Source organism: Epinephelus fuscoguttatus, linkage group LG23, assembly GCF_011397635.1.
Source record: "Epinephelus fuscoguttatus linkage group LG23, E.fuscoguttatus.final_Chr_v1".
Classification (NCBI taxonomy): Eukaryota; Metazoa; Chordata; class Actinopteri; order Perciformes; family Serranidae; genus Epinephelus; species Epinephelus fuscoguttatus.
Window position 1 is genome coordinate 30179926 of NC_064774.1, and position 15847 is coordinate 30195772.

Consider the following 15847-nt stretch of genomic DNA (forward strand, 5'->3'; position numbering starts at 1 on the left):
ATAGAGCAGATAATGGAATACGAGAGGATACACCAACATCATTTATCCACAAAAAGGATCTGGATCATTTAGAAAATTAATTGAAATCAATAAAATGGGACAGAGTGACTGAAAGTGTAAATTGTGAGCTGGCATGTAAGGAGTTACAAGCTATTCTCTCAGAGCTCCTGCTCAAATTCACTCAAACAAAAAATTTTAAGCGTAAATGAAGACAGCCTCTGCCATGGTTCACTGAAGAGCTAGGACAGCAAATAAAAAACAGGGATATGGCTCTGAAAAAATCCTTGAAATCTGGACTAGAAACTGATCGCCTAGCTTTTAAAAGCCTCAGAAACAAAGTGACCAGACAGTTCAGAAAGGCCAAAGCAAATTTCTTTTTAAATATCATTCAACAAGCCAAGGGAAATAGCAAGATAACCTGGAACTGCATTGACAAACTATCTGGTAGGGAAAAGAAAAAAAACAGCACCCTAGAGCTTAGAACGGCCGCTCACAGTACAGTTAGCGATAGCCCTGAGGTGGCAAATATTTTTAATACCTATTTTATTACCTCTGTGACTGAGATGGGTAGATCTTTTCTAAAAATACATCATGTACAGTACCTAGAATACAAACGACGGAAGACCCGGTATTGTATTTTTCTCGTGTAAATGAATCATGTGTTACCAAAATTCTTGTCTCGATGTCAAACTCCAAAGCTAAAGACATCTGGGGACTTGATAAGGCCTTTCTTAAAAAACATAAAGACATATTAGCCCCACCTCTTATGCATATCACTAATCTCTCATTGGATAAGTGTGTTTTTCCATCAGCCCTAAAGTCAGCCATCGTAACTCCAGTTTTTAAATCAGATGACCAACAGGAAGCTACAAATTACAGACCTATTAGTATACTACCCGCCATCTCCAAATTGCTTGAAAAAGTGGTTGCAGAACAACTGAAGTCTCATATTGATAAAGAAATATTACTACATCCCATGCAATTCGGTTTCCGTGCAAATCATTCTACTGAAACGGCCTGCTGATACTTCCTTGAGGTCATCAGGGATAGGCTTGACAAAAGTGGGGTAGTAGGAGCTGTCTTTCTGTACCTATGTAAGGCATTTGATACTGAGTCATTCTGTTCTCCTCTCCAAACTAACCAAATTCAAGCTCTCAGATAACATACTTAAATGGCTGCAGTCTTACCTGGCGGATCACTCTCAGTGTGTTAAAATCAAAAACAAAAACAAAAACAAATTAACACACAGTAAGGTAAGACAACAACTCTGAAGACCACCTAAATGTGGAATGTTAGTATATAGGCTTTCCACATCGAGAGGCGATGGCCGCCCTTATTTATTTGAGCCAGAATACACTGACGAAGAGCTTCGTGAAATTGAAGAATGGAGGAGGAGAGAGAGAGAGGCACAACAGGTAACGTTAGAGGACGACAGAGGAGGAATGGCTGCTGGAAGGATTTAGCTCTGGAGCTCGGTGGTGTAACGTTACCTGTGAATGCTGTACCCCAGTGCCCACAGAAGAGGAACACCTCTGTTGCAAGGAATGGGACCGGTTGCACCCTTAGCTAAATGGTAAACAACAAACATGGCACCACACCGGTAAGCTAAGACAACACGTTTACATGTCGTTTTCTATATGTTCTCTGACATTTATCCTTATGATATGAGGCAGTCTTTGTGGAGAAAAAGCTTGTTCAGTGGACTAACTTTGCACTTGAAAGGATGCCCGTTCAACTACGTTTTAACAGGTCTGACGCTACGGCTGTATCTAGGCTAACGGCTAACATGCTAACATGCTTGTTTCTATATCATTAGTGACTTGAAACAAATTTAGGACGATAGGAGACGGGTTGAAATAAACCGAAATTTCCATTTAACATCCTCAATTTCGGTCACATTAGGAGCTCTCTAACAACTGAAACTGCCAAAATGTACCTGAATGCGATGATCCTTCCTTACATGAGTTATTGTCTACCATGCTGGACGCAGGCCAACCAAACCACATTAAAGCCGTGTATGGACAGGCCCTAAAAATACTGGATTGGAAACCAAGACTACCACCACTGCAACATTCTTTCCAAATACAACCTATTAAGTTTTGATAATCTAATCACCTCCTCATATATTCGTTTAATTCATAAAATAATTCACAATGTTGCCCCCCCTCCATTGAAAAAATATGTGATAGCCTATTCTGAGCAGAGAACAAGGGCATTAAGATCTGCATCGAGTGGGGAGTGCAAGGTTCCTGCTTTTGGTCAATCCTCCTTTTCTGTCAAGGCCATCAGAGAATGGAATAGGCTTCCCAGTGACATGAAAATTAATGCAAATCATAAAAGCTTCCGCCTTGTCACAAAAAATGGCTCCTAAGTAATCAGTGTTGCCAACACTAGGTGGTGCTGTCTGATTTCCTGCCAGTGTTTGTTTTTTGTTCTTTCGCTCTGTATACATTTAGAATGTTACTATTGTTCACTGTTACCTCGGTCCTGCTTTACTACAACTCTTCTGTAAGTCTTAATTACCATTGCTGGTATTTGATTCTTCTCTGCAACTCCGAACTACCATAGTTGGTACTTAAAATGAATCTGTAAGATGTCAATATTGTCTCTTCACTGTAAACTTAATTTTTATTTATATTTATAATAGGCTAAACAGCACTTTATATAAGCACAATAGGTGCATTTTACCTCATTGTATACTTAATACTTTTCATCAGCACTATACTTTACTGTGTAAAAAAATAAGAAACTTCATAGGCATTGCACTGGCATTTTATGTAGGCAACACTGAATATTTATAATAGGCTAAACAGCACTTTATATGGGCACATTAGGTGCATTTTGCTCTGCACCTTACATTAGGAATAATTCTTTAGACTGTGTATGTATGTATGTATGTATGACACTGTGTGGTATGCTGTGCAGATTGTGTGGTGTCATATGCCGTATAGCATTATGTGCCATGCAACGTGCGGGGCATACATGTGCATGTCATGTAAGACTATATATGTAAATGATGTGTCTGTATCTGATGTTGTGTGCTCCTTTTGTGTTAATTGTGGATTGTGTTTTTTGTTGTATTTCATGTTTTATGTTAGAGGACTACAGATGGAAATTAGCCTTTAGCTAAATCTGGTGCAAACATCTTTTTGTTTTGTAAACAACTAATGTACGTGCACGCTGTCCTTTTTATAAACTAAATAAACTAAACTAAACAATGCGACTCTCACTGACACTTCTCTCCATAATTTAGTGGTTTTGGGTTAGACCTGAGATTCTTGACTTGTGCTCATCTCTCCCACATAACTGTACAGGCTAACCGTTACACCAAAGTCTTTTCTCATTTTCTTTAAATATTTATCAGTTACTTTTCATAACCCACATAAACCATTTGTCATAAATCAGACCAGACTTACACAGTAACACTGGGCTTCATCATCATCATCATCATCATCATCGTCATCATCCTCTGTCTTAACGTTAACATTACATTTAATACTGATTAAAATGTGTCAAATGAAGTCAATTTGATTTGGTTCGGTCAGAGCTGTGGAATATTAAATCAGCCTTTCTGACCCTCAGGTGAACATTAACTACAAGTTATACACTTCTTTCAAAATACAAAAATGTGAATTTATCAGTTATCAGAATCGGTTAAGAAAAATCCCTATCGGCATCCCTAGTTTTTTCAATATCTCAGATAAGCAAACGTACATGTTATGATAACCGTCAACTTCCATATCACAGTATACCTTGAAACCGGTACATCGCTGCAACCTTACAGCACACATGGCCAAATTGCTGCCTATGTCACCATATGACACATCTGTTTGTCTTTACATAAAGACATTTCCACCATAAACTGGTGCACAACACTTCAAAATGCAGTGAAATAAATGTTTGATGCTCAGAATATCCTGGGGGAGGACGGACACACAGAGACACACACACACAGAGACACACACACACTACATATGTGTCCCTGCCAGTGTTAAAATTAAATCATGCTAATCACTCTGTACTGCCATCTCCATATTGTAATAGCGTGGTTTAAATTTCGACTCTCGGCTACTTTCAACAGCTCAGGCTCGTCCATCATACAAAAGGGATTTTCGAAGGGAGATCCGAGATGGCGGCGTAAACAGTATCACTTTGCAGACTCCGGTAAAAACTGTCAGACTATGTCCTGAAAAACCGTTAACTTCCACAAAAAACCTACCAAGGTGTAGATATTCACACCAAAATTCACAAAGTTTGGGCTTGTTGAGATAAACGCCTTAATTGCTCCTCCGAATTTGAACAAGATGGTTAATGCTAACCGGGCTGCTAGCTGAGTGGGTACCGGACTTCCAGACCACGACTACAACCTGTTAGCTCTCAAGGAGGCATGTGATGATGAAGACATCGACACGATGGAGGAAGATTTGCCAAAAGTCTGCACGAGCACACACTAGGCTTGTGCCAGTTTGAAAATTTTCCAACCCGTTTGATTTAAAGCCAAATATCTAACCGAACCGATATATCGAATTATATACCTAATTTCACCACTGGGGGTCGCATTTGAGCTATTTTTCCCAATAAAAGCCCATTATAGGTGCAATGCCCTTCCAATCCACAAGGAGGTGGTAATGCTGTATTAACCACCAATACACACAAGGTTACACAAGAAGAATAGAGAAGCAGAAGGACACCAAGAAGTTACTAGGGTAACAAACTGAATGACTGCTGACTCCCTCGCACCTTTCCCTGTCCCCAATGAAATTTGATCTCTTGCAGCAGCAGCAGCAGACAGCTGAGCGGAACAGATTCCACCAGACTGTGGCTGTGCTGCATTCCGGCTCCATCACAGCTCTGGCACTCCGGAGCCCTCCGCAACAGATACGCTGGACTTCTATTTTTGCCGGACGCCAGAGCACAATGCAGCAATTCAGCACAGAGCAGATCGTGTGGGGCAGGAAGTCGTGCACAGAAACAAAATAAAACACCTAGGAGAAATTAATCATGGCGGTGCACCGAGATGTCTTCCGGCGGAGCTGCACCGCTCTGCACAGCAAACGCAGCCGGTGGGTATTGACGTACGGCGGAGCACGCAGCGGATAACGAGCGCTGCCGTTCCGCAAGGTGGAGTTCGACCCCGATGTGCACACACAGACCAACACACAAGATTGCGACCCGGGCCGCATTTTCCTGACCGACAGTTATAACCGAGCTCGGCCAGAACCCCTACTAAATACACAGTCTGTGGAGCGAAGCCTGTGTTGCGTTCAGGCGTTGTCACGTGAATAACAAATTCCATCACTTGAATAAGCAACACAGCAGCATGTCAAGTGATACTGGAAGTAGTTTACTGTGAAATGCAGTTTTTGCTGACAAGCAAAATAAAGAGATAATTTTGGGGAGAAAATTGTTCTCTTTACGCACAAAACAGAAACGGGACCGGAACTGTGACCCAAAAACCGAGGTACGGACCGTACCGTTGGTTACCTGTACCGGTGCACCCCAACTATTACCCAGTCCCAATCCCAAAAAAAGAAATACAAAAGGAGATTTGATGATCAAATTGAACGACTCAAAGTCTTTGAAGTCGGATGGAAGCCAATACTCAAGCCATAAGAGAAAATAAAGATGAAATCGGTAAAATGAAAGAAGAAATAATGTGCCTGAAAAAGGAAAACATCTCCTTGAGACAGGCATGTTTGGAGCATGCCAGATACAAAAGAAGATGGAACCTCAGGCTAATAGGTCTTCCTGAAAAAGAAGAAGAAAACACAAGAGAGGTGGTGATTGGAATCCTTACCCGGGTGAATCCACTGTCAATGGATAAACTTGGTGAGACAGTGGACACAGTACATTGCTTGGGAAAGAAGAATAACGCCACTACCAACAAAATGCCCAGACCAATAATCATACAGTTCGCAATGCCAACTATTCAAGATGAGATATGGAAAAAATCAAGAGGCGAGAGTCTGCAAAGAGATGAACATTCAGTTCAAGGAGGACTTTTCAGAGGAGGATCGTGAAGCCCCGACTAAGCTGTGGCCCAAGGTGCAAGAAGCCAGAAGAAATGGGAAAAGAGCCTTTCTCAAAGAAGGCTATGCACTCATTGAGGGACACAGAATTGACCCATAACTGATATTTCAATTCAATTCAATTTTATTTATAAAGCCCAATATCACAAATCACAATTTGCCTCACAGGGCTTTACAGCATACGACATCCCTCTGTCCTTAAGACCCTCACAGCGGATAAGGAAAAACTCCCCAAAAAAACCCCTTTAACGGGGGAAAAAAAAAACGGTAGAAACCTCAGGAAGAGCAACTGAGGAGGGATCCCTCTTCCAGGACGGACAGACGTGCAATAGATGTCGTACAGAACAGATCAACATGATAAATTAACAGCAATCCATATGACACAGGGAGAGAGAGAGAGAGAGAGAGAGAGCGAGAGAGAGATATGCAGGTAATGACAGTATCTTACAACAACATTAATGGAAGTAATAATATTATAGTTATAGTTCTGGTTACTGCGGTACAATATGTTGAAAGTATGTATTAATACCTGGCAGTATACATGTGTGACAATAATCATATGTGTATAATAACAGAAGAAGTATGACTAATGACTAATGATGGCAGCAGCAGCAGGAGGCATCTGGCGGGACCACGGCAGCAGCACAACCACACACGTCACGCTGTCCAGGCACCGCTGTGATATGAGTTAATCTGAGAGACAGTGGAGCACAAAGGCTCCGGAGAAGAAGCCGAGTTAGTGACATCCAGAATGGCCGGGTTAGCTAGATGCAGTAATAGGATACGAGAGAGAGAGAGAGAGAGAAGGAGAGAAGGGGCAGCAAGGTAATATTCAAGCACTTTGTCAAAATATACATGGTTTCATTACAAGTATATTTGATGAGAATTTAAACTGATAATACTTCATAAGACAAAATTTAAAGCCCAATAAGTTGGTAAGGTTATGTTCTAAGGGCAACATATTTCATTCCTGCATTATAAGCAAGTTAAAGACATATCGAAAACAGTTACATTATAGATTATGTCTATTTCTTTTTTATCTTTGAATGTTAGGGGGTTAAAACAGTGTTAAGTGAAAAGCAATCTTTTTATTTTACAAGGAACAAAAATCAAAATGTGTTTTGTTACAAGAGACTCATTCTGTTATGACTGACGAAAAGTTTTGGAAAGGTCAGTGGGGAGATTCTGCTTTTTTTTGCACATACAACTTCTCATTCAGCTGGAGTAATGGTATTATTTATTTATTTACATTTTTGTGTGTATTTATAGTTAGAATAATAAAGCTGCTGACAGGGACATGTTTGCAGAACTAGGTAAACTTGTGAATGATTGGAAAATAACCTACACTTCAGATCAAGTAATAATGGGCGGAGACTTCAACATAGTTGAAATATGATTTTGAGATTTCAAAACTGCCTATTAAGTTGTCAGATTTCCATAAACAGGTACTGCATTACTGGAAAATGATATAAACCCATAATTTCACACCACATTGCTCCACCTTGTGGAATAATAGAACCATTACAATTAGTAAGAAAACCTTGTTTAAAAAGAATGGTTTGAGAAAAAAGTGTTATATGTTGTTGACTTGATGGATGAACATGGCCATTTTATTTAATGTGATTCATTTGTGGAAAAGTTTCATTTAAAATGCTCTGTCAGAGAGTTCAGTCCAATTTGTAAAGCCATTCCGCTTCCTTTGAAACACATGACACAAAGCACTCTTACATATTCACATGTGGTTATTAAGTTGCCTGAAATAAAGACTGGCGAAGTGTATGTTGGTGATAAGAAATGTAATAACAAAGTCATTGGTAATGTTTTGAAATGCAAATTGTTTTCTGATTTTCAAAAGTAAGAATAATCCATAACGGGAACATTTTAATTAATAAATGTTTCCATTATCTTAAATGGCCAATTTCATCAAAAGTAAAAGACGTTCAGTTTAGAATTGTAAACAATGTTTATCCAGCTGCTGAAACTTTATGACAAAGATTTCATTTTGAAGTAAATCCTTATGTGTATTTTGTTCAAGAGAACCCGAAACTATTGAGCATTTATTTTTTATCATGGGTAAATATCAATGCAAATGGAAAAACTGTAAACCCTCCGTATTTTGCTTTAAAAATGAACTGAAGAATTATTTATCGTCCATTAAGATATTATCTAAAAATAATCAGTCCCTTAAAGACCTGTATGAAGTCATGTATAGATCTCTTACATTTTAATTTCATCCTTGCTGCTGTTCATTTTCTTTAAATCTCCAACGAGCCTATTGTTTGTTCTGCGAGCTCTCGCGAGAACACGCGACGCACTGCGCGGGAAAATACCCTGCAACACAGACCGTCTCAAGTGTTTCTTTACTCTGAGTGAGTTCAAGATGAAAACAGGAAACACGGAGACATAAAAACCTTTTTGCTTTGTTACATTTCCTTTCTCCAGATGTGATGTTTAACCAGAGAATGAGCAGATGATCCACGGAGCCTCGAGACTCTTCCTCGTGTCTTTAGCGCGGCTGCTGTCAAGCCCTTTTTATCCATGACGTCATCAACACTCACCTCAACATCGCTGCTATCAGAGGACGAGCCTGCTGCTTGTCTTCTGGGGACCTTGTTGCTCCGGTGCTCCGGGTTCTGCTTGTCCTCCTCCATTCTGCTCCTCCTGCTCCTCCTCTCTCATGGACTCTGATGTCCTGGGCTGAGTCTTAAGAAGCCATCCTGTTATAAGCCCCGCCCCTCTTAGTTACTGTTGCTAAGGAAGAAGATTTCCCGCCAGCAAGTAATGAGTTCTTTTCAAGTTGCTTGAATAGAAAAGTTGAATGGGCGATCTATAGAACTTTAGGGGCTGTTCTTTATTTATCAGAGGAAGGGGTGACTGGGTGCAACTTTTTTTTTTTTACCCTCCCTGAAGCTCCAAATATTTTTCCTCGAGCCTCCCTGAGTTACTGGGGGAAAATCCACCAACCTCCCTCCACCACATAATAGATTTTTATAACTTAGCTTTTGATGTCTGAAAGTTAAAAGTTGAAGACAGAAACCTGAAGTTGAAAAAAAGCCTCCGTTTAATTAACAGTTCGTACAAACAGTTTATTCAATATCACTATTTCAAGCTCACATTTAATTATTTAAATGTTTTTACAGAAGCATTTGTCACACGTGATGCGTCCAATTACAGTCGGAAATTTGAAAATCTAACGATGATTTCTGTTTTTACAGTTTCTGGCTGATAAATGGTGTCATTTTGGTGAATACTGTGTTTTTTATTTTGTTTTGCTTCCACAAAACTTTGTTTTCTTTACTACACTATCACATTGTTTGGCATCCTGTACCATGTCATTTTTGGGCATACTACACTGTGACTTTTTGCCATATACTTTGTTTTGATGTTTGTCTTACATATTATTTTATGATTATTTTTTTGCCATACTAAACTATCTCATTTATTTTGACATACTATACTATGACCTATTTTTAGCATGCTGTACCTAAGGCAAGGCAAGGCAAGTTTATTTGTAGAGCACAATTCGTACACAAAGTAATTCAAAGTGCTTTACAGAACAAGAAAATGCATTAAAATCACAATACAAAATAAAAACATAAATAATCATTATAAAATGAACTTTAAAAGAGAAGAGTGCAGATAAGATCCTTTCAGTCATATGCACAGTGAAATAGAGCTGTTTTGAGCCTAGATTTGAACATTGTCAGAGTAGAGGCCTGTCTCACATCTTCAGAAAGACTGTTCCAGATTTTAGCTACATAAAACTGGAATCCTGATTCCCCATGTTTAGTCCTGACTCTGGGCACCAGCAGGAGGCCGGTCCCTGAGGTCCTCCCTGAGTCCGAGATGGTTCATATGGCACTAACATGTCAGAGATGTACTTTGGTGCTAGGCCGTGGAGAGACTTGTACACAAGCAGAGCTGCTTTAAAGTCTATTCTCTGAGCCACAGGAAGCCAGTGTAGAGACCTGAGCACAGGATTAATGTGCTCGTACTTCCTGGTCCTGGTCAGGACCCGAGCAGCAGCATTCTGGATGTACTGCAGCTGTCTTACGGCCCGTTTGGAGAGGCCAAACATTTTTGGCATACTAAGATTTTTTACCATATACGATGACTTTTTTCTTACATATTATTTTATGATTTTTATTTTTTATTTTTTTTTTTTGCCACACTACACTATCATTTTTTTCTTAGCATAATGCACTTTGACATTTTTGGCACACTATACAATGACTTTTTTTCCGCCATACTACGCTGTGTGTTCTCACACACACACACTCTTATACTAACTGATTAACATGCTGATATATTCCACATTTAATAATGACCTCATGTACTCAGTCACTCACCTATAATCCTTTCTATTAGGGATATACCATAATATTGGCACATCATCAGTATTGACCGATATCTTTAAAATGAACCTTCAGAATCAGCCAACATGCTTTTTCTTATTCTGCAAAATGAATGATTATTACATTAAAGTATTGTATTTTGTGTCTCCATCTGCTGGTGGGCCATCATGATAAGAGTATACATGCTTAATACGATGTTTATTCCACTACAGAAGAGACCTGATGATCCCCTAAAATAAGTGGGGAAAAAGTGGATATATTGATATTGGCAAAGTAAGCTACACTGAACAAAAATATAAACGCAACACTTTTGTTTTTGCTCCCATTTTTCATGAGCTGAACTCAAAGATCTAAAACATTTTCTATACACACAAAAGACACTCTGAAATGTGCAATTTTGCTTTACTGGGGGGGTTAGAAAACCAGTCAGTATCTGATGTGACCACCATTTGCCTCACGCAGTGCAACACATCTCCTAGAGTTGATCGGGTTGTTGATTGTGGAATGTTGGTCCACTCCTCTTCAGTGGCTGTGCAAAGTTGTTGGATATTGGCAGGAACTGGAACGCGCTGTCGTATACGCTGATCCAGAACATCCCAAACATGCTCAATGGGTGACTTGTCAGGTGAGTATGCTGGCCATGCAGGAACTGGGATGTTTTCAGCTTCCAGGAATTGTGTACAGATCCTTGCAACATGAGGCCGTGCATTATCATGCTGCAACATGAGGTGATGGTCGTGGATGAATGGCACAACAATGGGCCTCAGGATCTCGTCACGGTATCTCCGTGCATTCAAAATGCCATCAACAAAATGTACCTGTGTTCGTTGTCCATAACATACGCCTGCCCATACCATAACCCCACCGCCACCATGGGCCACTCGATCCACAACGTTGACATCAGCAAACCGCTCACCCACATGACGTCACACACGCTGTCTGCCATCTGCCCTGAACAGTGAAAACCGTGATTCATCCGTGAAGAGAACACCTCTCCAACGTGCCAGACGCCATCGAATGTGAGCATATTATGAGCATGCAGATTAGCTTCCTTGAGACAGTTTCTGACAGTTTGTGCAGAAATTCTTTGGTTATGCAAACCGATTGTTGCAGCAGCTGTCCGGGTGGCTGGTCTCAGACGATCTTGGAGGTGAACATGCTGGATGTGGAGGTTCTGGGCTGGTGTGGTTACACGTGGTCTGTGGTTGTGAGGCCGGTTGGATGTACTGCCAAATTGTCTGAAACGCCTTTGGAGACGGCTTATGGTAGCGAAATGAACATTCAATTCACGGGCAACAGCTCTGGTGGACATTCCTGCAGTCACCATGCCAATTGCACACTCCCTCAAAACTTGTGACATCTGTGGCATTGTGCTGTGTGATAAAACTGAACATTTTAGAGTGGCCTTTTATTGTGGCCAGCCTAAGGCACACCTGTGCAATAATCATGCTGTCTAATCAGCATCTCGATAAGCCACACCTGTGAGGTGGGATGGATCATCTCGACAAAGGAGATGTGCTCACTAACACAGATTTAGACAGATTTGTGAACAGTATTTGAGGGAAATGGTCTTTTGTGTGTATAGAAAATGATTTAGATCTGTGAGTTCAGCTCATGAAAAATGGGAGCAAAAACAAAAGTGTTGCGTTTATATTTTTGTTTAGTGTATTTTATATTGGCATGTTGGATATTGGCGAAATATCCAATATTGTGTATCCCTACTTTTTTTTAATCTACAATAAATTATTCATTTTATTGTCATATGGTCTGATGTAATCTTTTTCTTTTGACTTTGCTTCTTTTTATCATATCCACACATGATCATCTCTTCCACATTATACTTGTTGAAGTTGTCAAATAACCAGACAAAACCTTAACCTCTGTTTCTGTCTGAGCCAACGAGACAAACTTTCATGTGTTTGATGCCGTGTCAGCCACGGTCCAGAGAGACGACAATGATCTGTCATCCACCCCCAAAAAAGCCTCTCAGAGTCTGGAGAGTTCATACAAGTCACCTAAACTGATGTGAAAAAAAAACATCTGCTGCAAAAAGCGAGGTGTTTGCACTCATGAATTCAGCACCAAAAAGTGTCAGTGAAACTAGGGAGCTGATCCTGAGGAGCGTCTGAGCTTTAGTAGTGAGACTGTGACAGGAGCAAAGACCAACACCAGGAACTTTAATCCCACTGCAGAGTCTACAAACTATTTTATATTAAAGGCTCAACTCATCTGATGATATGGACATTACAATCCTCCACACAGAAACAAACAGGCTTCAACTCAACTTCTGTCTCTGTACCTCCAACAAGAGTCAAAAAGACGAAGAGCTCTGTCCTGCTCAGCCTCCGTCTTTATACAGGTGGAGCTCAGGAAGAAAATGTGGACAAACACAGGACACATGCAAGACACTGGATAAGTCATCAAATATGTTACACATGATAACATACATCATATTAATCTGGTATTTAAGTTGTTGATGATGCTCAGAGCTCAGAAGACTTTGGTGTCCTGATGTCATCAACAGGAGCAAACAGTCTGAGCTGGAAACCTGAACATTGTGGAGGAGTTTTCATGTCCCTGTGATACTGGGAGCTGTGGTGTCCCAGCCGTTGCTCCTGGTCGGGTCTTAAGAGGCAAAGTGGTCAAAGGGGAGGGGCCAGACTAACAGTGAGTCCACAGACCCTGATGGATCAGACCTGCAGCACCTTGCCATGATAACAGAAACAGAGCCCCCTTCTGGAGGCAGGCTAGAGAGGGAAGCTGCACACAGGACCAGAAATCAGTCAAGTCACTAAACATTTCATTCAGCATGTTGAGTCAGCGTCTGAGACTGCAGAGCCCATCTGTGATAGAGGTCTCAGGCTGATGCAAATACTTTGATCACAGCCATGCTAAGAGGCATCAATATCAGTTTTCAAATGCTTATTTGGTCAATCAGTCTATCTATATATATATCTACATGGACTTGACTCATGGGGCTCGGTGGGGCACAGTCCCAAAGATCAACATGGAGTCACCATCCTGTGGGCTCACCAGTCGCAGAGATACGCTTCTGGGTCGGGTGCATTGTGAGCTGCAACATTGCCCCGGACAGTTGCATGATTGATTTTGAAATGTCTGTGGTCAGCTCTCACACATGGGAGTCCTACAGGGAGGAATGTGGTGGTCCAACATAGAGTTACAGTTGAAATAAAAAAAAAAACAGAGAAAATAATCAAAGACAAAAGTAAGATATCAACACAGCTATCAGGGCATGGGGAGGAAGCAGTAGGAAGATGTTTGCCTGGCCCTGAAAATGTCCAAAACAATGCAGGGTAAACACATTTGTGGTCTTTAATGTCACTACCAACATTAGTCACATCGGGATGGGTTCTCTCTGGTGTGAACACGTTGGTGGATTTTTAGATCATACCGTTCAATAAAAGCTTTCTCACACTAGTCACAGCTGTACAGGTTCTCTCCTGCATGCCGGCATTGGTGGGTTCTCAATTGACTGCACCGGGCAAATAATCTTCCACATTGGTCACACCAGTACGGCTTCTCTCCTGTGTGAATACGTTGGTGGCTTACTAAGACCCCTGACTGTGCAAAGGCTTTGCCACATTGATCACAGCTGTACGGTTTCTCTCCTGTGTGAATGCGTTTGTGTTTTTTTAAGGCTCCTGACTGTGCAAAGGCTTTGCCACATTGATCACAGCTGTATGGTTTCTCTCCTGTGTGAATGCGTTTGTGGTTTTTTAAGGCCCATGACTGTGCAAAGGCTTTGCCACATTGATCACAGCTGTATCGTTTCTCCCCTGTGTGAATATGTTTATGAGATATTAAGGGTCCCATTTGGGAAAACTTTTTCCCACATTGGTCGCACCCGTATGGTTTCTCTCCTGTGTGAATACGTTGATGGATTTTCAAGCTACCTGAATGTCTAAAAGCTTTGCCACATTGATCACAGCTGTATGGTTTCTCTCCTGTGTGACTGCGTTGATGGGTTTTCAAGTTCTCTGATCGTATGAAAGCTTTGCCACATTGATCACAGCTGTATGGTTTCTCTCCTGTGTGACTGCGTTGATGGGTTTTCAAGTTCTCTGATCGTATGAAAGCTTTGCCACATTGATCACAGCTGTATGGTTTCTCTCCTGTGTGAATTCTTTGGTGAGTTTCAAGGGACGTGCGCTGCGAAAAAGTTTTCCCACATTGATCACAGTTGTGCAACTCCTCTGCAGTGTGAACACAGTGGTGACTTTTTAAGCTACGTAGAGTGGTGAAAGCTTTCTCACATTGATCACAGCTAAACAGTTTCTCTGCTGTGTCAATGTCTTGTTTTTTTGAGGTCCCTGACTCTGTGAAATCCTTCCCACTTTGGAAAAAACTGGACAGTTCCCCTTCAATGTGAATACGTTGATGGGCTTTGAGGGCACTGCAGCGAAAAAATGTTTTCTCACAGTGGTCACAGCTGTATGGTTTCTCTCCAGTTTGAACTCTTTGATGAATTTTTAAAGATCCAGATGTTGTGAAGGATTTGTCACGGTGGTGACGTATAAGTTCCTCTCTTCCTCTCTGTTCCTATAGCAACAGACAAAAGAGTTAATGAGTTGTCACGGTGCAGCGAGCCAACTAAAACCATAAATAACATTTAAAGCATGTCTGCGAAACATAACCCATAATGTCTGACTAATGCATTACCACCAGCAAATGTTATGATAAATAACTTACAGAATAGTTTTTATTCAGGTTTTAACTTTTTGATAGGAATTGATACCAATACTACTTATCAATGCGACTCTCACTGATACTTCTCTCCATAATTTAGTGGTTTAGTGGTTTTGGGTTGGACCTGAGATTCTTGACTTGTGCTCATCTCTCCCACATAACTGTACAGGCTAACCGCCACACTAAAGTCTTTTCTCATTTTATTTAAATATTTATCAACTACTTTTCATAACCCACATAAACCATTTGTCATAAATCAGATCCACTGTGCAGCACTTATTCAGAAAGACAATGTTACTCTTAAAGGACCAATAAGCGGAAATTCATCATTTCTCGATTGAAGGAATTAAAAAATTGTTATGTGAACAACTAGATGTGTAATTTTGTATAACATGACGTCACACACCATCTCTCTGTGTTGATCTCCAGCCCCTTGTTTACAAGCCAGTCCAGCTGCGCGTTCATGTGAATCGCCTCCTCCTCTCAGAGCCCTTGGCCCTCCCTCCCTATAAAAGGCTACAGCCAGTGAGCAATGGCATCATGTATTTTCGAAGCGAAATGGCAGAGAATGGAACAAAACATCCACCTGAAGACAACCACGATCCGACATTACCTCTAAAGAAACAACGGTTGTTGGCAAAGAAGTTGTCAGATAAAGAAAGGGACAGAACCTGGATTAACATTGGCCTTGCATTTCCAAGGTGGAGAGCACTGCGAGAGCTAAAGGGGCTACAATCTGACTCAGAGCTAGCTCTT

At 40.8% G+C, this 15847-nt stretch overlaps 1 protein-coding gene across 4 annotated transcripts in view; it reads right to left on the bottom strand.

Annotated features, from left to right (window-relative positions):
- Nucleotides 1-15847, bottom strand: part of LOC125883602 (zinc finger protein OZF-like) — a 115167-nt gene that overhangs the window by 75181 nt on the left and 24139 nt on the right. Inside the window, exon 1 of one of the 4 annotated variants that reach the window (XR_007448578.1) lies at nucleotides 8588-8716. The exons of 2 other annotated variants lie outside the window; for them this stretch is intronic. Coding sequence is in view for 1 of the 2 variants with exons in the window: in XM_049568024.1 (XP_049423981.1) it covers nucleotides 13820-14944 (1125 nt within the window). In the remaining variant the exon portion in view is untranslated. Of the gene's footprint in view, nucleotides 1-8587; nucleotides 8717-12608; nucleotides 14945-15847 lie in introns of those variants that run through there. One more of the 4 variants, XM_049568024.1, reaches the window with a different exon arrangement.